General features: G+C 38.9%; 1 protein-coding gene across 1 annotated transcript in view; it reads right to left on the bottom strand.

Annotated features, from left to right (window-relative positions):
• The window catches only part of RELN (reelin), a 525,441-nt gene that overhangs the window by 216,920 nt on the left and 282,347 nt on the right, over positions 1-26,174 (bottom strand). Inside the window, exons 9-10 of the mRNA XM_082631643.1 lie at positions 9,136-9,232; positions 6,176-6,416 (exon numbers count right to left, since the gene is read on the bottom strand). Coding sequence (XP_082487769.1) covers positions 6,176-6,416; positions 9,136-9,232 — 338 coding nt within the window. The remainder of the gene's footprint in view (positions 1-6,175; positions 6,417-9,135; positions 9,233-26,174) is intronic.

Below are 26,174 nucleotides of genomic sequence, written 5' to 3' on the forward strand. Positions count from 1 at the left end.
CACAATATTTTTAGCTGCCTGCATGTCATCGCTGAATATAAAATTTATTTTCTTTCCCCACAAACTAGATCTTGATATTTTTTTCAGCTTTTCATTCATTCAATTAGCACAATGTATCATGTACCAACACTGGAGATTCAAAAATGGTAGAAACAGTTCCTGAGCTTACGAAGCTAACACGCTGACCAGGGAGACAGAAACAAAACTACAAAGCAATGTTGTAAACACTCTCATAGATGTATATTTACAGCATAACAGAATGTTGAAATGGAACTAGGTTAGTGCTGGATTTGGTTAAGGTGCCAAGAAAATAGGTAGCAACTGCTCCACATTCCAAAGAGAGGTGATGGACCAATTATAAGGACTTAGCAAAAGAGGCGGTAAAACGGCTTAGCCACTTACTCAAATTGAGGGCACACAAGCCTGAAGCTGAAGTATGTAGGCAGCCGGAAAGCAGAGACATGATTCCTTTAGAGAGGGTTGTTGGTGAACTGTGGGTCACACCCATGCCCTTGTCAGGGGAGGAGGGTACCTTCCCCTTGCCTCAAGCCTGGTGCTCAGGACTTTAAGAACATCCCTTGGAAGGGATGCTCTAAAGGCTTAGACTAGTGCCTGGGGCTGCCTGGCAGGTAGCTGGGTAACAAGAGGGCTGCACTTCAAAGTAACTAACTTCTCTTCTCCCAATGATGGATTCAAGGTGAATGTTTACCATAGACTAGAATCAGGCCCATGCACACAAGAGGCAGTCTGGTTTGTCTAAGATCATGCCCCCAAGGTCTTCCTGGAGGGGCAAGGAGCCCTTAGCAGAAAGAGGCTGAGGTCATGAGTCAGAGGCCTAGTGGCTAGGAGTGGAAGTAGACATGACCTGAGAGATGCATTGGGGAGCTACAGGTGAGAAATCCCCAGTTCTGGTGAAAAGTAGGGGCATTTCCAAAGAGCTTTTTGGTAGAACCAAGAGAGAGCCAGCTTCGATCACTTGCCAGACCAAGGGATCAATAATTCCAGCTTACAGCGTCTGCCTCTTGATTCTTCTCCTGCCTCCTGACCCAGCCCTGGATGGTTCAGAGGCTAAAACTCATGGCGGTTAGCGAGGAGGGAGAAGGAGCTGACCTCTATCTCTGTCCCTACTCAGCAGACCTAAGCTGGAGGAGAGGAGAAGCTATGGGCGAAGCTTGGAGTTTGCATTATTACGGTGAACTGTGTGGTATTTGTTATGGAACGGAGGCTGGGGACTAAAGTGCTTGATTGCTTTTTTGGTCTAACAGTAGTCTTGGGACCTGCCTTAGGTTTGTGCAAAAAGGATAGAGATTTAAAAAGCTGTCTGAGTGAAAGTGAATGGTCACTAGTGAGGAAGAAAGAATGTTTTTTTGTAGCCAGTCTCCAACCTCAAGTCCTGCTTATTCAACCTCATGGTTATAGCAGCACAGAGAGGAGCCAGATGTTAACTATGCAAAACTTCACCCAGACAATGACATCTGAACTGGGCCCTGAAGGACGCTGGGGGATGACTAGGCATAGAAAAAAGAAAGGTGGAAAAGCATGTCTGAAGGGGTGGGAGTGTGAAATTCTGTGTTGTGTTTGTGAGGCTGGTGCACAGGGAAGCAGGAGATGAGGATGAAAAGTTAGGCTGGGCCGAGATTGGAAATCGCCTTGAATTACATGTTAGGGAGTTTGGCTTGTCTCCTCTAGGCCTACACAGGAAGCCATCAACGGTCTTGAGTATGGAGGGTGCATGACGTCATTTCTTTTAAGGAATGACCGTGTCACTTTTTGTCAGTGGCATCCCTTTGTATGATCCTTGGCTCCAACATCCTCGTCACAGGAAGTCTGCTACCATAAGACTGTTGATTTCTCTTTCTTTAGTGTCCCCCTGTTCTCACTCTATTTCACCTTCCCTATAGGTTACTGCAAATGCCTCCTACCTCCATACGGAAAATATTTTAATACTCCTTTCTCCTTAAGTTCACTTTAGGTCAGCAGTGGTGGACCAGTAACTATGATTGTGAAAATAATATCAGCTGTTGTAGTGTGGAAGAAAAGGAAGCAACCAGTGCTTGGCCTGAACTTACTAAATTCTGATGTATCAAAATCTGTCACCAGAGAAAGGAATATGTAGTACAAATGGAATAAAGCTGGAGCAAGATCAAGAAAAACAAGAAGCTTTCAGCCTATAGCCGGAGTGATGGTGAAGAAAATAGGCAGATAAATTAACAAATAGATGATGGGAAGAAACACAGGACCAATAGGGAGCATGTCAGTTTATATTTACTACTTGTAAGAGCAAAGATACGTGGAGCTGAGAGCAAGAGTTCTGAAGTCGGATTCCTGTATTTGAACCCTGGCTCTGCCACTGGAAAAGGGGCATTCTGGACAAGTTACTCAACACCCCCATGTCCACTTTCCACATCTGTAAAATGGGGCTAATAGAGCACATTTTTATAGGTTTATAAAGATCAACTATATGAGATTATATATAATCTCACACACACATCTGGAATAGCAAGTCCCTAGAATAATAAGTGAACGATAAAAAGTAGCTGTTCGGACTTCCCAGGTGGCACAGAATCTGCCTGCCAATGCAGGGGACACAGGTTTGATCCCTGGTCTGGGAAGATCCCACATGCCGGGGAGCAACTGAGCCCCTGTGCCACAACTACTGAGCCTGCTCTCTAGAGCCCGCGAGCCACAACTACTGAAACCCACACACCTAGAGCCCGTGCTTCACAACAAGAGAAGCCACTGCAATGAGAAGCCTGCGCATCACAATGAAGAGTAGCCCCTGCTCACCGCAACTAGAGAAAGCCCGCGTGCAGCAATGAAGACCCAACGCAGCCAAATAAATAAATGAGGAAATCGTTCACGTTCAGAGCAATTAAAAAAAAAAAGTAGCTATTATTATTATTATTATTTTTTGCGGTACGCAGGCCTCTCACTGCTGTGGCCTCTCCCGTCGCGGAGCACAGGCTCCGGATGCGCAGGCTCAGCAGCCATGGCTCACGGGCCCAGCCGCTCCGCGGCATGTGGGATCTTCCCGGACCGGGGCACAAACCCGTGTTCCCTGCATCGGCAGGCGGACTCTCAACCACTGTGCCACCAGGGAAGCCCAGCTATTATTATTTAACCAAAGGGTATCCTATCTGTGCTTGGACACTTTTCCTTGAATAAACTCTACTTTGTAATGATGCACACTTTCTTGATTGCTGTTAGACTTGATCTTCGATTTAGTTAAGATGTAAACATCTTGGAGAGTTTTAATGAATATAGAAAAGATAATGTATAGGTTGAACAAACAAACACCCTCAAAACTAAAAAGTCCAAAATAAAGCAATGTTCAAAACATGTCCTATGACCAATGGGAACATCGAGATATGCCTTCTAATTGGTTGTATTCAGTTTTCATCTCAAAGGCCACCCAGTAAAGGAACAATATTTGGTGGAGAAATTGCATACAATTTAAATGAACAATTTTTATTTCTAGAACTCCAGATCACTTGGCAAAAGCAATTTTTTCATGCTTAGATGTTTGAGCCAAAAAGCAAAAGGTTGGTCATGCAAATGAGTTAAAATGACAAACTCTTAGATTTTATCATTGCACTTATTTGAAATTTTAAAAAGAAATATCAGAGGGACTTCCCTGGTGGCCCAGTGGTTAAGAATCCACCTTCCAATGCAGGGGATGTGGGTTCGATCCCTGGTCGGGGAACTAAGATCCCACATGCCGTGGGCCAACTAAGCCTGCACGCCACAACTACTGAGCCTGCACGCTCTGGAGCCTGTGTGCCACAACTAGAGAGTCCGTAAGCCACAACTACTGAGCCCACACGCCACAACTAGAGAGAAACCTGCGCATTGCAACGAAGAGCCCTCCTGCCACAACGAAAGATCCTTCATGCCGCAACTACGACCTGATGAAGCCAAATAAATGAATTAATTAAAAAAAAAAAGAAACATCAGAGAAAAGTTTCTACCTGATAGCCAAAGACCCTGGTACTACAATGACTTTTTTCTTAGTAGGCCTAAGTAACTAGGCAAGTCTCAAACGTGTGATTAGTAAGCTTATGAGTAAGATGAGAGACCACAAAGCAAAAGTATACTCCACACAAAGTTGTAATTTAAGTAACCATTACTATGAAGCAAAACCACACTTCATGCATTTTTATCATGGGTGGTACCAAAGTACAGTGCATTAAGGCACCAAAAAGCTAATTAGATTAGTATAATGAGTACAAAACATATAATTAGTATAATATATACAAAACAAGGCACAAAAAGTACATTTATATAGTAAAGGGAACTGAGACCAAATAATCACCAATGATTATCATGGGAAAAGGATGTGAATCCCAGGCCCTGAGGTCTCCATGTGTTTCCTGGGTTTCTTCTTGCCAATGCTGAACAGTGACAACAGAAATCCTTCTCTTAATCAAGTAGTAGTGGGATATGACATGGGATATCCTTACAAAGGTTCTTTTCCATACCCATATGAAAGGCATCCATGGACTCTCTTTAAAGGAACCAAAGTTTTAGAGTCTTTGTCAAAACAAATTTCCATAAGGTTTCCTGGGTGTTTTCTCATGCTGAGCAAAGATGATGCCTGTTCCTAATGCTAGTCAACTGGTGTAATTTCATCAACATAAAACAAAACATCTAGAGTTTGATTTGTTAAGCAACAAGTTATTGTGTCAGGGGAGTTTCCTGAAAAGGTGAAGGTTTTCTAAATAATCTGGAACCATTTTGAACCATGTTTCTAGCATTCAAATAAATTATTAGAAGGAGATGAGCATCTTAGATCTTTATATTTTGCTTGGGACTCCTCCTGTGACCTCACCCCCATGCAGCACAGGATTTTTTTTGTACCAGTGAGTCACATTTTAAAAAATTCTCCAATCTGCATCTGTACTTTATTTGTATATACTGGAAACTTGAGAGAGCCCAGTTGAGGGTCTAATGGTATTTTTAAATATTGCCTAGACACAATTTCTTACTCTACACACTCTCTGGACAGACAAGCTCATGATTTCAATTCTCATTCAAAAGGTTGATAATTGCCAATTTTGGATCTTCCTCTGAGTTCCTGATCCATACATCTAACCTCCCACCAGATGCTTCTTCTTGCCTGCCCCCAGGATTATCAAAATCAACATGTCCAAGGTGAATTCAGCTCCTGTAATCCTGTTCATCTTCCTGTTTCCTGTTTCAACAAATGGCATCGTTGTTGAAACAATGATGCCCAAACCTTGCCCTTGACATCTCCCACTCCATCATCATCTCAGTCAGTCCCCAATCTTCTCCATTTCCTCTTAAAAATCCCTGAATCCATCCATATTTTCCCATCATCTCTCCCCTACTTCTGGTCAATGTGATCGCCCATCGGACTACTGTTTGCAGCCTTCTATTTGGTTTTCCTGTATGCACTCTCTCCCTTCCATTCTCTCCTCCATCCTCGAAGGGATATTTCAAAACTCAGATCTAATTATCTGACTCTTATTCAGAGTACTTCAGTGACTCCCTATCAACTTCAGGATAAAGTTCAAACCCTACAGCAGCTTTCAAGAGCCTTAAGGTTTCATCACTGGCCATTATCTTCAGACTTCATCACAAGTCTCAACTCAAAATCTATTAGACAAGTATTTGGAACATTGTCCAAGGCCTCTGCTTTGTGCTATCACCTTCCAGCCTTTATGTATGTGATTTATGATTCTAGAAACACTATTTCTCCCTCCTGGCCAATTTGAAATTACCTTTCATTCTCTGCTTGTATCCCTATTCTCTTGGATAGTCTTCCTAATCCCTCAAGTCTGGATTTGGTACTGTATGTTGTATTTCCACAGCACTCTAAACTTTCCCAGCAAATCAACAATGATGCCATTTTGCACATGCATGTTGACATGTCTAACTCTCCCACTAAACTGACAGCCAATGAAGGGAAGAGACATATCTGCCTTTTTGTGTTTATATTCTCTAGGTTCAGCCCAGTACATGGCACCATGGATTCTCATAAATACTTGTTAAAGGGATGAATAAATGAATGATTTTCCATGCTTACAAGGGAGGGTAAAGTAATATTACCTATTCTTTTAAGAGTGGCTTTAGTAAAACTGTCATCTTTGTACAATTTGGTTTACTGAGCTTTAGGTTTTAGAGGAGAGGAGAAGGAACAAAAGAGAGATCAAACCTTTACTGTAGCTCCTGGGAAGAAAAGCCAGTTGCCCGTGTCTATTGGATCCAGATTATCTTCTAAAACAACTTGTCTGTGAGCTGAGTTGATGACCAGGACGTTATCTAAAGCCCAGCAGGCTTCATATACTTCACCTACTCGGAGATTTTCCTGCTTCCACTGAAACTGGACGTTCTCCCCTTTGGCGTCTTCAGGAAGGTAGAGGATATGGATGATTGTGCTGACATTGGAAGGGGCTCTGGAGACACGAGAATTGGTGTCACAATAAAGTTCAACAGTGTCCACTTTGCTTTTCTTATAGATCCTCTTTGTTTCTTTATTAAGACTGTGGTTTTCTTATCTTAAAAATATTGTACACATTACAGATTAAATACTTACAATCCCATACCCCTTAAATCTTTTAATACATGCTGATTATTAAGATGTTCGTATTGAGTGATGAAAGTTTAAATATTAAATGTCTTAATGAGCTTTATGTTTAACACAAGGCAGGCAGTAAGCATATTCAGGCAAGCCAGTAAAGGGATAATTGAAGAGAAAATGGTACACAATTGCCATGGCTCCTGTAAAAAATCAAAGTGTATCCAGCACAGTTTTTTGTGAATGGTAGACACTCAATCTAAAACCATATACTTGGGACTTCCCTGGTGGTCCAGTGGTTAAGACTCTGTGCCTCCATTGCAGGGGGCACACGTTCAGTCCCTGGTCGGTGAACTAAGATCCCGCATGCCGCGAGGCCAAAATAAATAAATAAAATAAATAAAAGCTCTTTAAAAAATAAATAAAAATAAAACCATATATTTTTTGATACTGAGAAGAAAAAAAGAAAAACTATAAAATTATCTTAATTTTAATTCTTACTTTGAAATTTTGCATCTATTAGAGATCATTGTATGCTATATGTTTCATAATCAGTCTTTATGTAATAGTTATTTTATTTCCAGTAACCAGATACATTTTTGTTTTGAAAATGTCAGATTTGCCATGAGAATTAAATGCCCTCATTTAGAATTCTTTAGAATTCCATGCAGACCAGTCTTTAAAAACATGATATAATTTAACATGATTTTTATATTACATCTGTTACATCTAGGTCCTTTTCTATATAATATTTTTATTAAACATTTTATTCTACCAAAGTAGAAATCTGCTACAGTAAAAATGATGGCTTTAGCCAAGATTAAAAGTAGTACTAAAATACAAACCAGTAGTACCCAGGGCTTACTATAAATCAGCTTTGAAAGGACTAGAGAAAAGCCATATTTTTCACTCACCAATGAAGCACATAGAAATCCGTAGAACTGTCTGTGTAGGTTATGAATGGTGTACCTTACCTTTGCGGGTAATCAATTCCCCTTTCCTTTAAAATATTTAATGATGACTATGTTTTTAACTTCAAAAGGAATTTAAACTAATGAAGATACTACATTTTAGTTTTAGGAAGTGATTGAAAATATGTCCACTCTGATCATAAATGGTAAATTTGCATTAAATGAGTATGATAGTTTGGTGCCTGGACTAAAATTGAAAGTCTCATTTAGTGAAAAATAAATGGAATCAGCTGAGTGTGATCTTTATATCTTGTAATTAAATGTGTACACTCACTATCTGTCATATCAAAACCATGTAGCTGAGCATTCAGCAAGAAACGGCACTACAATTTATCTAAACTATGGTGTATAACTATTAGAGAAAAAATGGAGGCATGAGTAAAACTTCCAATACTTATGCTGCTTTGCTTAAAGCCATTTATATAAATCAGTATTTAATATGAATGCATTTTCATAATAACTACTAGAAATTAGAAGGAAGAGCAAAATGCTCTGTTATAAAATTGGCAACTGGCACAGAATGTCAGAGCTTGGCTTGTACCAGGTGTCTATAAATAATATCTTATCCTGCCACAGAGGGAGACAATCTATTAAAATCCATGAGTTAGAATCATTTTTCTCAGTTTTTGGTTAGACTAGAGCTTGAACGTGTGAGACTTTTATTTTTATTTGAAATACTACTAGAAACTTTGGACCGATTGGTTTAATATTAAAGACTAAGAACCTAATATTTATTCTTCTCCCCCAAATAAATCACAATTCTTTCAATATGGAAAAATGGTAAGGAAAATAGCGTGAGAAAAAAGAAAACTGTCACAGAACTGATGGAAAATGTTCTACGTGAGTCATGCTAATTTAAGAACTAAACTGATCAGAATAACCACTTAATAAAATTTCAAGGTATTTTTTCCTTTAAATACCTCACCATATCTGAAATTAAGCACCCATTTTGAATTTTATTTTATGATTTAAACTACACAGAAATAGTTAACATAGTTTGAGTTTTGCTAAATTTAATCAAATATTTTCAACCTGAATGAGCTTCTCCCTCTTTAAGCATCAACCTAATTTTCTTTTTTCGAAGGGATTTTTTTTAAATAAAGAAAATGTAATAAATGATTACAAGTTGCATCACAATTATGATAATAGAATTTTAGAATTGGCCTTAGGGAAGTTAGAAGGAAAATGACAGAACTAGAGATTAGATCCAAAAGGCTATTAACTCATTATCATCACAGACTGGAAGGAATTTAGGTGGTAATCTGATATATTCCTAGGCCTATAAACCAGGCCACAGCCAGGCCACCTAAAGAGATGGGTGGTGATGTTATTTTGTGGAGAATTCCATCAGAAACGTTACTATCTTAAATGTACTTTTACCCAAAATAAATAGTTTGTTATAGCTACTACTGACAGTGGTAAGTATTGAATGGAAAATGACACTTTTAACAATACCTTGTTCAAACAGAGCAGGTAATAATATGTGCATCAATGTAATTCAGCATAATTAACAACCAGAGTACTTTTAACCATGAGGAATAAAGCCAGTGGTAGAATGAAGGTAAACAGGGAAGCAGAAATCCACCTACATCAAAATTTATGAAGATACTTTAAATGATAACAAACCTAATTTTCTCAAGCTGAATCCAGTCCACAGTATTATTCTTGGCATATGACACAATGATGCAAGGGTCTGAATAACTAAAGCGACATGAACCTGAACCTGTAAATAGCAATAACAATAAATTTCAAAGTTAATACAGTGTAATTACATATTATCTTTCCTGATAAATACGCTAGATAATTTTCTAACCACTTAGATAGTTATCTGATCATTTCCCCATTCTTCTAACTATGATAAAATTTCTTGTAATCTGTTCTGATAAACATTGTTTGATAAATAATTTTAAGAGTTGAAAAAAGGTAAATTTCAGGTCTCTTTAGAAATACATGGACTTCTAAATTAAATTACAATATAAGCATTCAGTTCTATGCCAAGAAATATCTAAATATTATAGAATGATTAATATGGATCTTACAAGTTAATATCAATAATGATTTCATTTAATGGCATGTAAGTCATTCAGTTGTATGAAGAATAAAAATAGCATTCTTCCATGTGTGTGTTATTTAAATGAGGAGGCAGTATATGAGAAACTAAAATACTGTAAAGTAAATTCAAGTACTAAATGAATGAGAGCTATTAGAGATATGATTGATATTATTCTACTACAGCCCAACATTAAAGATTTAAAAGAGAGACATTATGTCCCATTGTGGATATCCGGTCATTGTTTTTCACTATTATTCTCAATACTGGAGATATGACTACCAAAGAAAGTTTTAAAACTCTGATAAGAATTTGTTTTTACATGTTCAATGAATACATACAAGAAAGCACAATTTGACTGTAATATCAAAGATCTTCATAGATTCCGAAACCAGCCATGAAACATAAGCCAGGAGTTTATTGTAACTCAATAGCAGGGTTTTTTATACTATATTAAAAACAAATGAACCAAAATAAAAAGAAATAGCGCAATTTATTTTTAACTTTCATCCATCTGCTAGAGGAGCCTTGGTTTCAGCAAATGGCATCTGTTGATGGTTTTTACATTTGTAGTACTCAGGAGTTCCAAGCTTTAATCAAACTCATTTATTTTATTTCAGTGGTGTTTAGTACAACACCAGTTAGTGTGCAATTGCCAAAGCTGGCAGTGTGCTAAAAAGGCCAAACAGCAGTTTTCCTAGATTTACTCGCACAGTTAAAATGTAGATGAAAAAGCATGAGAGAAGGCTACTGAAAGGAAAGTTACACAGCAACCCTGAGCTCAAACAGAAACCTACTTTATGCCATTTTGATCATTGCTAAGTTCCACCTTTCTTAAGCAGCTGCTTAAAATAAATATCAAACTGTGGCACCGGAAATGGAAACAGCCAGGATTATGTGAGACAAACTTCAACACAAAGAAATATGAGGTCTGGCAGACAATCTGTTTTTTCAAAAGACAGTTCAAACTAGCCTAAAGAATGTAAATGGTATTTATGTGCTTTCTTCGTGTTTTATACACTATAAGTACTTAAAAGCAAATGTATAAGGTGAATCCCAAAAAAGGAAAGGATAGAACAAATGATAACCAAAAAATGTTCCTTACAGAAGCAATTCAGTGGAAATTATTTACAAATTGAAAAAAGAGAAGGAAAGCTGATAAACATGAAAATAAAAATGTGTCTAAATATGACCCTGATGACCAATATGACCCCTTTCCTGTCTATTTTCTTATGTTACCATCTCAGTGTTGCGAGAATAAGTTTACTATGCACCCATAAAACAAAAAAGGCACCTGGTCGGTGACTCACTTTTCCTTAGTCATTAAACTCTTTTTTTTTTTTTTTTTTGCTGTATGCGGGCCTCTCACTGCTGTGGCCTCTCCCGTTGCGGAGCACAGGCTCCGGACACGCAGGCTCAGCGGCCATGGCTCACAGGCCCAGCCACTCTGCGGCATGTGGTATCCTCCCAGACTGGGGCCCAAACCCATGTCCCCTGCATCGGCAGGCAGACTCGCAACCACTGTGCCACCAGAGAAGCCCCATTAAACTCTTTTGTACCTAAACTATTAATATCTTCTGAACTCATCTCCTCCTCACTATTGTCAATGGACTCTCAGTAGCTCTTGCCAAAACTTTTTAATAATGATTAGCTGGTCTCCCTGTCTTCAGCCTTACATGTCCTCACCCAGCCCCACTCTTGCCAGTGCTCTTCCTACAAGTGAACTGAATTGTTACCTCCCTGCTTATAATCCTTCAACAATTTTTCAGTCCCTTCAGGAGAAAGCAGTACTTCTACCCCAGTGAGATAAAGGTGCACAGTTTCTAGAGACCAAATGTGTACCCTGGAAACAGAACTAGCCCAGGGTTCCCATGTGAAAAGATAGCTCAAAAGCCACAGGGACTCCCAACAAAGGAGTGGATAACTAGAAGACCAGGACTGAGGTGTGCTGTACGAATGGACAGCCAGAGGAGAGGTACTGCCCATGCCAAGGGAACTTCCCCTCCCGGAAGAAGCTCCACCCAAGAGAACCAGTCGGCTTTGGATAGCTGCCTCCCTCTGGGACCACTTCCCATCAAACTACCATCCCAAATGGTGCCAAGCCAGTGAATAAATGATTCTCCATGCCCACTCCTAATACAGCTGTTCCACATAGACTGGGTGAATTTCTTCTTCACATAAGCCCTTCTGAATTGCAGCCCCACTGTCACATAGACTTCTGTCAACAGAATAAGATTTCCCCTTGCCCAGGTTGACAACGGTTGCTTGACTCTGTCTGTGATAAAGGGAGGAAAGAGTTAATTTACGTCCACGTGCCCAGGTGCCTAACGCCACCCCCAACTCCCTGCTCCCAGATCCGGTGGTGCAGAGCTATCACATACCTCAAAGCACCTCGGATGCAGTGACGAGACAAAAATGAGCAGGTGCCACCTACAACAGGTACTTCTTTCTTTCCCCTCTTAAATCAAAGATCTTTAATTGCCAAAGCTGATATTTAAAACCAGAAAGGAAAGACAAACCTAAGTGAAAAATGCAAAATATCCTCTCACTTGCAGATCCATTTTCTCTCCTTCAGATCACTTCCAATGTAATTGTAATCCTTCACTCTAAAGTAGTAATTTTGCAAGGATTTAAACAATTGCTGAAGGAGGGAAGATAATTTAGAACCATGGTTATAAAAGTATGGCCTGAGAACCATGATGAACTTAACCAGGTCTAAAAATTCAAACTCTTTCTTTGGTTCTTACCGACAAATGAGGAAATTCCATATATTTTCATTTTTACCCACATCAAGGATACAAGTAGTCTATAAAGTGATTAAGGGTTCCTAAAGTTTGATACTCGTAGATAAAGCTGATGAACTTCTAGAACTTACTGAGGACCCCCATCTAACAGTCTAGGATATCTGGCTCCAGTGTAGAGCTACAAACGCCAGGATTACTGCAATATCCCCAGTTTGGGGGAGGACAGGATATTTTGTGTTAAAGGTACCTCATGAATGTTGTTTCCAGTTGGTCTTGGTTGTCAATTCTTGATTTTAAATTGACAAATAAATTGATAAATGATAAAGATAAACCTACATTAATTTACTGTAACTGTCATTTATATTATTATTGATTATTTAGTCAACCCCACAGTACATAATGATGGATACTTTTTCCAGCAGCATTTCTGGCCTATTATTGGTTTACAGTTTGTCCTATGGCTGAAGACATATATGCATTGCAATATAACTACAAGCCATCTCTACTCCTCTGCTAAAGCAGATATCTACATAATGCCTTGAAACTATCTTGCAACAAAACCACCTTTCATTGATGATGTCCTGAATTTGTGCTATTGAATTTGTGCCTATGAATTTATGCTATTTTAATAACTTGCTTTTTAATAACTTGCTCTGCATTATCAAATTATGTATAAAAATACTGGGTTATTTTTTAAATTTTTGGAATTTTAACATACAATCATATGTCTAAGTTCATTCTTATTAGGTTAACAATGCACCATGTATAGTTAAGAAAAACAGAGACCCAGACAGTAATGCCCTCATCTTTTCAACCACTGCACCAGTGTTTTCTGCCTTCCTCCTGTTATAGTGGATGAAGTGTTTCTGTTCTTCCCAATGGTGAACCTTCTCATGTGGTCTAGATCCCATCTTCTCTTGTTCTTTAAGATTTCCCCTCTTTCTCTTGTATCACCAATTTCTCCCAGTGAGTTTCCTGGATCATTCCTATTGTCATACAAACATCACAGAAACATACAAAGCATCTCCCATCTTAAAAAAGTTTTGTTTGATGTCACACCCCTAACTTCTGTTCCTTCCAATCCTATTTTTGTTTCCATTTATAGCAAGACTTCTCAGAAGGGCTGTCCAGTGATTGCCTCCACTTTGTCACATCCTCCGATTCCCTTTCCCTTCCACCCTGAAACTGCTCTTGGTTAGGTGGCTGGGGAGTCCGTGTTGCCAAATCAACAGATCATTTCCTCATATTCAGGTTACTGGACTTCTCAGCAGGATTTGTCACAGTGCATCCCTCCTTTTTTCTTGGATACTTTCTTCCATCTTCTACCACCTTCTTGATTTTTCTCCTGCTTCACTGACTGCCGCCTCTCAGTCTCCTTTGTTGCCCTTTTCTTTCTTGATCTTAAATTGTTTTGGTAGCTTTCTCTTCTCTTATCTACATTGCCTCCTTTTACTTTGAAGCTTTAAATAATATCTATAACAGATAATACCCAGAATTATATTTTCCATGAGATCAACACTTATAGATCCAACTGCTACTCACCATCTCAATGGACAACTCAGACTCTTTTTCTTTTTTTTACAACTTTATTGCAGTATAATTGCTTCACAATGGTGTATTAGTTTCTGCTTTATAACAAAGTGAATCAGTTATACATATACATCTGTTCCCATATCCCTTCCCTCTTGCGTCTCCCTCCCTCCCACCCTCCCTACCCCACCCCTCCAGGCGGTCACAAAGCACCAAGCTGATCTCCTTGTGCTAGGCGGCTGCTTCCCACTAGCTATCTACCTTACGTTTGGTAGTGTATATATGTCCATGCCTCTCTCTCGCTTTCTCACAGCTTACCCTTCCCCCTCCCCATATCCTCAAGTCCATTCTCAAGTAGGTCTGTGTCTTTATTCCTGTTTTACCCCTAGGTTCTTCATGACATTTTTTTTTCTTAAATTCCATATATATGTGTTAGCATACGGTATTTGTCTTTCTCTTTCTGACTTACTTCATTCTGTATGACAGACTCTAGGTCTATCCATCTCATTACAAATAGCTCAATTTCATTTCTTTTTATGGCTGAGTAATATTCCATTGTATATATGTGCCACATCTTCTTTATCCATTCATCTGTCGATGGACACTTAGGTTGTTTCCATCTCTGGGCTATTGTAAATAGAGCTGCAATGAACATTTTGGTACATGTCTCTTTTTGAATTATGGTTTTCTCAGGGTATATGCCCAGTAGTGGGATTGCTGGATCATATGGTAGTTCTATTTTTAGTTTTTTAAGGAACCTCCATACTGTTCTCCATAGTGGCTGTACCAATTCACATTCCCACCAGCAGTGCAAGAGTGTTCCCTTTTCTCCACACCCTCTCCAGCATTTATTGTTTCTAGATTTTGACAACTCAGACTCTTTAAGTCAAAATTAGAATTATTGGTTTTCCACCCCCCAAATATCTAGGATACCCTTTTCATTTCAAATGACACCACCCCAGATGCTCAAACAAAGCACTAGGTGTCACCTTTGGTTCCTCCCTTTGCTTCATTGCCCACTTCCAACCCATCAGCCTGGGAGTTCTGACTCCAAAATATTGTTCAGCTTCTATTCCTCTCTACTGCTACCACCTTAGTCAAGTCAGGGTCATGTCTCGGTGGTTTTCTTACTCTCTTTTTTATCCTCCTGTAATCCATTCTCCACACAGCAGTAAGAGGCCTTTCAAAAAAAGAGGAACCTTTTAAATTGTTTTAGCGATCATGCCATTCACTCCTGGCTTAACACCCTCTCAAGGCTTCTCAGCCCACTAGGAATAAAAGGTTGAGCTCCCTCCGTGACTTAGAGCTCCCCTTGTACCACTCTTCTCGTTTACTGTGCTCCAGACACTCCATCTCAGGGCTTCCATGCCCCTTCTCTCTGCCTACAACTACACTGATTATGTCAATTTCCTCATACTCTATTCTCTCCTCATTCCATTCATATCTTTCCCCACAGACCACCCCTTGGCTGGGTCCATCTTCTCTCTTGGGGTTCTGTGCAAACATCACCTGCTCAAAGAAGCCTTCCCTGTGCATTCAATCTAAAGAACTCCATCCCCCAGTGTCCAATCATCCTCCATCTTATCACTCCATTTTAAGTTATTCATAGTACTTATCACTATCTAAATTTACCTTGTTTATTTACTTGTTTACTTGCTCATTGCCCATCTCCTGTTAGAAAGCTCCACTGAAGGAGGAACTGTGTCTGTCTTGTTTACTACTTGTGTCCTTGGTACCCAGAATAGTGCCTGGTGCACGACAGAAGCTCAATAAACTCTGGCTGGATCACAAATAAGTTTGCTGTAATTTGCTTATTTTAATTTCTCCATGTCTTTGTTTTTACTGTGTTATATTTATACTAGAAAGGGGAACTATAACCGTAGATCGATGGGACTTAAGGACTTTCGATTTGCCTGAATTGGGTCAAAGTGAAAAGGCATCTGAGAGCCGTGCTGTAGAATATCTGGACTTTATGTATCCTTACCACAGATTAACTTTGGTACTGTTATATAGTCAACAGGGCAATAATTCCCCCATGTTAATTAGAAACTGCCCTTGGATGACTTAGATGGTTACAGAATCCAGTCTGCTTTTAGAATAAAAATATCAGAGACAGATTACATGAGTAATTATGGTACATTTTTTATCAGCTAGATAAAGTAATGTGAGGAATAATGATAGCCAGATGAATTATTTTACTTATTAGTAAAGTCATATTATAATGGCCCAGCATAATTAAAAATAAGCAATTTGCAAAGTCATACAAAGTACTCAAAAGCCACATAGAATATCGTCCCCAAGGCACATGTTCTGACCTCTCCATCAGGAATCATTTTCTACTGCATTAAAAAAAAGAGAAAGTTTCTCAAATGTAATGTCTTCTTAATAGTAAGACATTATCTTGTCCTATCAAGTTGATTTATTTTGTGTCTGTTTGAATATTTAACTAGATTAACACACTGTTCTAAGGGAGAAACCCCACTTTTACGTCTAGGAAGAAACCTAATAAAATTGTAACCTTATAGAAAAATGTTACTCTAAATTGTAATGTTATAAAATCTTTGATGATAGGTACATCTTATCATCATATAACCTTATCATCACATAGCCTTAAATAGATCTTATTTAATTTTTCTCATATGAAGGAATTCTATATGGTAATAAATTCAATGCTTGTTAGTATTACTGATAATTCTATATAATTTTTTAAACTTCAGTTTTTAGAGTGAAATTCCCTCTGATATAAGTTATCTTCCAGAGAGAAAGTATGTGTAGGGGTTAGGAGAGTGAATGATGGGGGCAGGCTGCCAGGTTTGCAATCTGGGCTCTGACACTTTTTAGCTGTATGACCTTGGACAAGTCACTTATCTTTTCTGTGTCTAGTTTCTACATTGGTCAAATGTGAATAATAATAGCAATCACTTCACAGAACTGTTGTGAAGATTAAGGCATTAACGCATTAAAAGTGCCTAGAAAACAAATCTTGGTCCACGTTAAGAGATTTCAGGTATGATTCAGTATTTTTGTTTCATTTCATAAATTCATTTATCCCAGAAAAAGGAGGAAATATTTGTTTATGGGCTAAATATTAAGTTGAATTACTGCTCATCAAAGAACTTATGGCACATTTTTCCCCCCATCGATTCTTTCGTTTGGGGCTATTTTCCAGCTCTTTAATGGAAACGCTGTAAGTTCAACCTGGAGATGAAAACTGAGACCCAAATGAGTAATCTACCTGTTTGTTAGCATCACTGTAAATGTGTTAGAGGGGAAGAAAGTTGTCTACTTGATAAGAAAAAGAAGGCCCTTTGAGATCAGTATAATGAAATGTACTTTATAAGGTCTTTACAATTGCTAGAGTGGAAATTTGATTTTGCAGTTCCTAGCATCCAAAGAAAACAGAAAATCTGATCAAAGTTTTAGTAGTATCCACAAAGAAAAGAAAATTCTAGTAACTCAAGAGAACAATTAAGGTTTCTATGAGCAGAGAGGTACTACTCTGTGCATGTCCACTTTATAGGTAAGGGCACGGAGGCAAAGAGAGGTTAAGCGATTTACTCTAGACCCAAATGGGATTCAGAATTGGGTAGACCAGAACCCATGCCTTCAACTACTTCACTATACTCCTTCTGGTTCATAAAGCACACTTTTAAAAAAACAGACAAACAGTGCTTCATTTTCACATGGTCAGAACATGTTGGGACAGGCTTTTGTGCTTCTACTCAGGCTCCTGACTTGAGCCAGATGGTCCTTTTTTGGGTAAAACCTAAAGGACTGAACCACCTCTAGCCTCAATATCAGGTTTACTTGGGCATCACTTTCTCTGCAGGTTCCCTGCCCATTCCCCTCCTTTCCCTGCCCCCATAGCCGGTCACCCAAATCTGCAGACCCTCCTCCTGCAAATTTATTGAATCTATGCCTTTATTTTACCTTCACCACCACCTCCTGAGACCATCTCTCACCCAGATCAGTGTGATAACCTCCTATCTAGGCACTCAGAACAAACACAAAAGGTATTGTAAAGAACATTTTTTTGTCATTTGCTTTAAAAATCTATAGAAAGGCATTTAAAAGAGATTTTAAAGAATAGTCGTAGTCCAAAGAAGTAAATCCTAACACCTCCCAACTCAGAAAATTTTAATTATGTGGAAAGCATTAACCTGATATATTACAATCAGGATTAAATTTAAGATAACAGTATAATCCACATTTGTATCCTAAATAACACATTCCATAATATCTTGTAAATCTGTATCTGAAATAATCATTTTACTATAAGGAAACAATTAATATTTACAAATGTAAAACAGTGCCTAGTACTTCTTATTTAAAAATAAAGAAATAAGAAGAATGGTAAAGCTTATTTCTAAAAGGTTGCTTCCTTTTACTGTTAGAGAGACTCATCACGATGATTCTAAGAAATATTTTTTTGTAATCTCAGTTTGATCTTTGAACCACCTATTCAATTTAAAATTGCAACTAGGGCTTCCCTGGTGGCACAGTTGTTGAGAGTCCGCCTGCCGATGCAGGGGACGCGGGTTCATGCCCCGGTCTGGGAAGATCCCACATGCCGCGGAGCGGCTGGGCCCATGTGACATGGCCGCTGAGCCTGCGCGTCCGGAGCCTGTGCTCCACAACTGGAGAGGTTGCAACAGTGAGAGGCCCGCGTACAGCAAAATAAATAAATAAATAGATAGATAGATAGATAAATAAATAAATAAAATAAAATAAAATTGCAACTAAAATTGGTATCAACTTTTACCCCCGGTTCTATTTAAACAGTATCATCCCTAGTATAATTTAGAAAACAATAGATAAGTAACTTTCCACTTTTTTTATAGGGAGTCAGGCCAAGATGATCAATCTAACAGTCAATCAATCAATCAATGAGTCAACCAATTATTTAAAATATTTCTTATTTCTGAGGTACTCAGAAGCCTAGTTATTTTCTCGTGATTCAGTCCCACTTCTCTTGACTTTGGCTGTCATTCAGGAAAAACGAGGAAATGTATACACTTTGAATAGCCTTTCCCACTTAAGAAGTAAAATATCATTTAGAACTGACATTTACATAAGCTGTGTGGTGACCCCTTAGCAGTCCACATGCCTGTTATGTTGGCCGTTCCTTCTGCCGGGCTACGTCTCCGACACAATTCAAGCCTTTGATCGATGGTTACATCCTCAGTGGCTGCCCCCTGGCTGCCTCCAACAAAATGCTACTCCTCATTTGCTGACCCCTGATTAATTTTCTTCATTGCATTCATTATTCCCTGACATTCATTTGTTTGATATTCATCAGCATGTCAGCCCTATCAGAGCAAAGATTTTGATTTGTGAATCCTGTCTCCCCAGTGCCTTGAGAGCTACTTCACACAGAATAGGAGCTCAGTGAATAGTTGTTGAATGAACAAACGAATGAATGAATGAATGCAATTTAGGAAGCACTTTAAACTCTAGGAAGAAAGTCTTTTGGAAATGCAATAATACCATTATTATTATTGTTGTTGTTACTGGCTCTTTTGTAGCATTTCTTTTCAGCAGGATAAGGAAATGGAGGTGATTTATAGCCTCTGTCCACCAGCACAGAGACTGTCACTCTTCTGGGAAAGCTAGAGGGGCAGCACATTTGTTCTCCGATGCTGAGAATTGTTAGGGTAACAACACTGCATGGTTCGGCTGATGCTGCTTTTCTGTTCCTCTACTTAATATCTTTCTCTGATGGCACAACAGGCTACAAGTATAAATTAGCTACAAGTGGATGAATAAAGGTATCAAAGGCAACTACTGTGATATTTCTTGTGGGCCCCCCCTGAACTAAAACAGACAACATCATTACCATATTTTCAGACAAAATGTTTTCCTGGTTAACTCATAGTTCATTCTTGTCACCCAGTTCTAGGATTTAGGACTACAGTGGGAAGACATTTAAGAGATCATGAAGATGTACACTCTCACTTTACAAACAAGTTGTCAGGGGTTCACACAGGCTCCACCACTTCCCCAAGGTTACATGACAAGGCCACTTGGCAGAGAAAGGACGATATGGCCCGACTCCCAATCCAGTGCTCTTTTCCCTTCCCCATTTATATCAACAACAAAAGTTGTTTATCAACAAAAATGAGTCACAAAGACATGGAAATATTCTCAATGAAAAAATACATGGCCTAAAATATCTACATTGAAAAAAATTTTTTCTTATTTTGCATTAATGACTATTATTTACAGGGAATCAGAATACTAGGTGGAGCAGTGTATAGAAAGCTCCATGATTCCTACATATGACTACTGAGATAGGCAAAAGTAATAGAATATTAAATAAAGGGAAGGTGATAGGATGTGATTGGTCTTTGGAAGGGAAGTTGAGGCTTTCCCATGAAAGAAGTGTGAACATGACACTAAGTTTATTATAAGAATGTAAACACATCTTTATCAGTATAACATATATAAATATAATGCTCAATTCTAACATGTTAGTGTAGACAGTGGACAGGGTAGACAGAAGTGGATTTACCATGAAGCTCATGAAGCTTAAGCTGCAGGGCTCTGCACTTGGATGAGCACCTTCCAAGGCCCTGGGAGGAACTCTAGCAATGTGTTCACATGACCATGTTTTATAACATTTGCGACCGATTGAGACGGCTGCCTCCTTTCTTGACTACTGCCTTACCATGTTACCCTCATGCCAGGTGGCGTTGGGAGTGGCCATGGCGGCTTTTGGGATTCAGTTAAGGGGAAGTTGAGTTGGAGATATGTTATGTGTGTGTGTGATACAGTTACATAGTTATGCAGGTCACTTCTATTCCGTAGTGCAGTCATCCTCAGCGTAGAAAGAGCTTCTAGGAACATGCCTACCACCCACTGTGATGAAGTACCTATGTCATCATGACTCAAGAACAGTGGTAATAAACAGTTCAGTGAGTGACATCAATTCAGAGTTGCTAAGATTGGTCACTGTGCAAGAGAAGTCAAAATGCCCTGCAGTCTTGTAGTTCATACATGAAAGAAATTAAGACAAGAGATTTTTACAATTTGCTAATGATCCTAAAAACGTACATGATATATCAGTAAGGAATTGTGAAGGTAAGATGTTAAATAAATGGAAAAAAAAAAAACAACTCTGATCCACCAAGCTAGAGGCAGAATTATTTTTCTAGTCTCTAAATAAAAATATTATAGAATTGTCATATGCAGAGGCAGTTTAAGAATATGCACTCAAAAGTTGTAAGAAAAGAGTATTTCAGGTAGTGAACAAAGACGTCATGTTATATTTTTGGATTTTGTGATGCTTGTGGTATCGTCAACTTCTAAAGATTTGTAATTTGTTGTGATTTCTTTTCTCATTCTAAATAAATATTCAGATTTGTACCTAATTTTGAATGTGTAATTTTGTATTCTTTTCCTTAAAGACAACCTAGCCCTCAACCAAACTGTGTAAGGTTCAAACATGGACCCACAAAACCTAGACCCACCCCTGTACAGAGCATGCCCTGAAGCGTGTTCCTGCACATTTCACGAATGTCTTAACTCACATGGGAGCACCAAGGTCCAGATTACATGGTTCACTTTCCACTTTGCTTAACATGGCACATTCAGTGACAAATGTATTGTAATGCAGGACAACAATAAAAAGAGAATGAGAAGATATGATTCTTGAAATTATTTTCCTTCTCTATTACTTCAGGCAGATCTGGCTCACTTAAAATATTCTTAAAAGGAAACTATCACATTACAACTAGATTAGGATGGATGAAATGACTTGTAAGTAATTGTTTGCTTACATAAGAAACATGCCATTCATTTTTGGACTGTGTTGGAGACTACCTGAGTGAACCTCAGGAGCTCAACAAAAGCCAGTGAGAACCTGTACCTTCCAGGACTTACTAAGTGGAGTGTTTCTGTGCAGTGCTGGCTGAGAGGCTCTTAAAGGGCTGTTAGAGTTTATAATGCCAAGAATACACAAGAACATGAACAAGTACCAATTATGTGCTAATCAATGAAGCCCATATTAAGCACACTGAAAACCTGTTCATTGTGCAGTAGCCCATTAACCATAATGTACACGCCCAGAGGAGACCCTAGGGAACTTCCTAGAGTCAGCAAACTTCCCAAAATTCACAAATAAACTTCTTCCTTTCTTCTCATCTCTCTTGGGTGGTTGCCATAAAAATAAACAACTTAAAAAATAGCTTGATTTAGTATAAAATCAAGACTACTTAAAAATAGATATATTAGTCATTAATTCTATTAAGAATTCAAGAGTTACTCCCTTTCTCAAAATAACAGTCATACAAGTCCAAAATCCCTTAAGGTAAGATAAGCTTCAGGATCCAAATTACTTACTTATTTACTTAATTTACAGATTTCAGAAAGGTAACATGGTAAATATACCATATGTTATGCAACATCCCCAGCAAGGTCCGAGGCAATACCCTATAATGAAACATATTAATATTTCTACAGTGAAATACATGAAGATTCACATAAGTAGTATAAATAAAGATTATAAATAGCCTTAAATCATTTCAAGTCAGGTCTGACTGCCAAATGAATTCAGGTCATGGGAGGCTTTGCCATCACATAAATATTTTTTAAAAAAAGGTTTGTGGGTTTTCCGAGAGTTTTTGTATTGTAATATGGAATTAGAGATTAGGAATTGTGAGCCTGTGTCTCCATTAGCCCTCTCTATTTCTTTATTTCTTTTTACTTTTATAGTAAAGGGATAAATCAATTGGTTTGAGTCTCCCAAGCCCAGGGTAGTTTTATTCTTATTTGGTTATGCCCTTCCTCACAAAGCCCCAGACTTTTCAAAGTAAATCAGAACAGAAACAATAGAAGAGCTATTGCCTCTTGGGGGTTCGGTAGTGGTTGCCGGGAGCAGGTTCTTTCCTCAAAGCTCTGCCTGAAAAACAAGCTGCCTTTTTAAATGTGGCACAGGGCCACAGAAGGAGAGAAGTGATCTCGCAGAATTTATAGATGGGGAAAAGCACTGCCAGAAATCATGCCTCTAGATAGTGGAGCGGGACCCATAAATACTGAAGGCTCGAGGAGTGTCTGGACAGAGCCCTGTTGAGGATTCTTGCAACCCAAGTGCTTCTGCTGCCATTCCTCAAAACTCAGACCTCAGAGACAAGCAGGATGCCCAGAGCTGCATGTAAACAACAGCATTTGCTATAGAAAGATCATAAAGTGATGAAATCGATGTAATCAGGCTACTTAGAACTCCCTGCTAGGACTGGAGCAACTCTTAGCAGAATCAACACATCCTTTCATCTTTTCAAGGTAGATAAATGGAGGACAGGGCCATTAACTAGAGGTTGTAGTGAATGGAAAGAGAGAAAGAGATGAATGGGGAACTTTTAGAGAAGCTTTTAAAAGCCAGACACTGTCACTCCCAGGGGATATTACATGTTACTGTAGGCTAAGGCATTCAACAAAGGGACTTGCCTCATTCTATATAGTGAAAAATGTGATGAGCAACATGAAGATATTGGTATAATAAGCAGTTCTGGCAATTATCTATATTTTTTTCCCCCAGAGAGATTTTTAAGGACAGTACTACTCACTATGGAGAAAAGGCTCATTGTATCCAAAAGCACTGAGAAACACAGTAAAAGCTTATTTGCCACCAGGCAATTCTTCTTCTTCTAAGTAATTCTGCCACAAGCAAGTCATGGACCATTATTATACAGATGATCAATATTTTGATAGTTTCACAAACTTCTGCTCAAATATTTCACTGGAGGCAGCTGTGCATGTTTATTTTCCAGTAACAACAATGATGTAGAACAATGATTATACTATACTTAGGTTTTTATTTCCTTCATTACCAAGTTGGCCAGAAAAATCCTAAGGGCGTTAGCTCTCTCAGCCCGTGACATCAAAACAACCTACCATAAGTAGAGCAAAATCTTTGTAATATGGCCAGTCTAGAAGTACTACCTAATGCACGGGACCTAAACTGCAACTGCCGGTTTTAAGCAGATAATGCTGTAATTTCCAGGATAACCAGTTTCATACATTTCTTAGTTTTCATGTTTGTTTTATTCCTCTCCTAGTAGAAAAACCTAAACTTGATAAGATTTTATGTACCTGTTCATACTATTTTGTAATGTGGCACATCTGTATAAATCTGTTTCATTAGTTTATAAATTTTGTAAAAACTGTAAGCAAGTTTGTCCTCTAGCTGTGAGTTAGCTTCTTGCCTGGTGTACCCTTTGAAGCCAGTTGTTTTGGTTACTTATTATCCTCATGTACCTCAGGTATCCACAGAGTACTTGGATGCTGTTCTTGGCTGAGCACCAGTCTCCCTGGCTCCTCTGAGGCATTCTAGTAGCTGCTGTCCCCACGTCTAACCCTGCCCACATATCCTGCCATGCAGCACTGCTTCAGGCTCTCATAAAATACAGGCTCAATTCGCCTGGCCTGTGCCTGCACAGAGACAGCCGCTCATGCCTTGATGAAGTTCAGAGACTGTAGCCAAAGGGGAAGCAGTCTGATTTGTGGGTAAGAGGCAGGGAAGGAAAAAATGGTTACTGTATTGGATAATGCTTTGTGGCAGCCCAGGCAGGACTGCATCCTGGGGCTTCTCAGTCCCAAATGACAGGGATGGGAATTGTGAGTGAAAGGAGCCCACAGATATTACTTTAATTAAGAACAGTTCCATTCTGCACAAGAGGAAATTCTCGAATTACTCTTGGATCTGTCAAGAGCAAGTGAATTCAATTTTGGTAAAATATGATGACCGAAGTTGAGATAAATCAGTATTTTATTAATAGAAATTGTCGGTTTAGAGAAATCAACATGTCCAAAATCTACGGCTGCCCCAAAAGATCAATTAAGCAATTATTTGAATATGAAAATCCAGAATTTATGTCTATAAATCTGCTTTGCCCACCAAAAAAATACCTTTGGGGGAATTTAGCATATCTTTAAATGAAGAAACATATTTCAAGGATAGCGTTGTAAAAAGGACCATTATATGAAAGTAAAATTTCCATTTTAAGCATCTACTAAAAACTGATATTAAGGATTAAGAGAGGTCAAATAAAGTAACAGTAAAAAAATCCTCACAAATATTCTACATTTATGCCATACATAGGCTAAAAACACGCTACCTTGAATGAAACTCAAAAAACCTCTCTCACAAAATATAGAAAAAGAGCCAGGTTTTAAAAGCAACTCTTCTTCCCCTTATGTTTTATATTTATTTTTAAAATGAGGTTACTAGTAATAATTTTTGTTTTGACTTACTTTATTAGCAAACAGGCTATTAGATCTGCAAGGCCTTCCTTCTGAATAAATGTGACAGTATGTGATTTATTGTACTTAATATTTTGCTCCTTAGTCACTTCCTTGGCTGAAATTCCCAAACCTCATTAGGTGACTTCTTTCAGTTTACGGCAGATGGACAATGACCACAGGATATAAAATGAACAGCTGTCCTCCTCCCCTTTGTACCTTTCTCCCTTTCATTCCTATTCTCCATTCCCTCACTTCCAAAATATTTGTATTTTTTCCTTTTTCCTGCCACTCCTATAAGAGAGAAAGTGACCAATTCCCTCCTGCATTATGGAATGCCATGCCATTTCCAACCAATTTCAGGTGCCCAGCCCTTTGCAAGTTCCCTCCCAAGTCCACAACATAGAGGTTTCATCAGATCTTATGTTGAGAAAAACACAAGGAAGACAAATGCAAAATGTGTCAGGCTTTGCCAGGTTCCCTGCTGAGCAGCCCTCTGTTCCCTGGGGTGGAGGCCATAAACCAAGCCCTAGTGCTCAGGCCTGGCTCATTTTCTAGGAGGACTGATCCCTACCTTTGGCAGCAGGTGTTAAGTAACGTCCCTCTCCACCCCTCAGCAATCTGGAGACTCAGCATTACCATCCTTGTTGCAGTTCGGGCTTTGACCTTGGTCTCAAGGTCTTAGAATGGCCACTGCCTTATTTCCCTGAAGGGAGCCATTGCTCTAACCTTCCTTGTGATGCTGAGTCTCTGGGGCGGTACCACACCTGCTCTTGTCAGTCTCCCTCCCAAATGATAAAGTCCTGCCTTTGGATCTCCCTCTTTCCTGGACTTTCCAACAGGCTGCCCCCTCACCCTCCTCTGTGGTCTGCACCCCTCCGTTTCTTCTCCCACATGGACTTCCCCTCCCCGACCTCCACCTACTTGATAATAAACTCCTGGAAGGCTGGGCAGTTTCTTAGATTTTGCTTTCCCTAAAGTGGATGTGTTCACATCCTAAAGATCTGTGATAAAAGAATCCTTGATCAAGAGTCCTTGATTGATAAGAAAGTGAAAACTGCTGGCTCAGACCAGGTTTTAATATTGCCCATGGATTTCATTCA

Source organism: Mesoplodon mirus (assembly GCF_964341445.2).
Source record: "Mesoplodon mirus genome assembly, chromosome: 9".
In the NCBI taxonomy this organism is placed as follows: Eukaryota; Metazoa; Chordata; class Mammalia; order Artiodactyla; family Ziphiidae; genus Mesoplodon; species Mesoplodon mirus.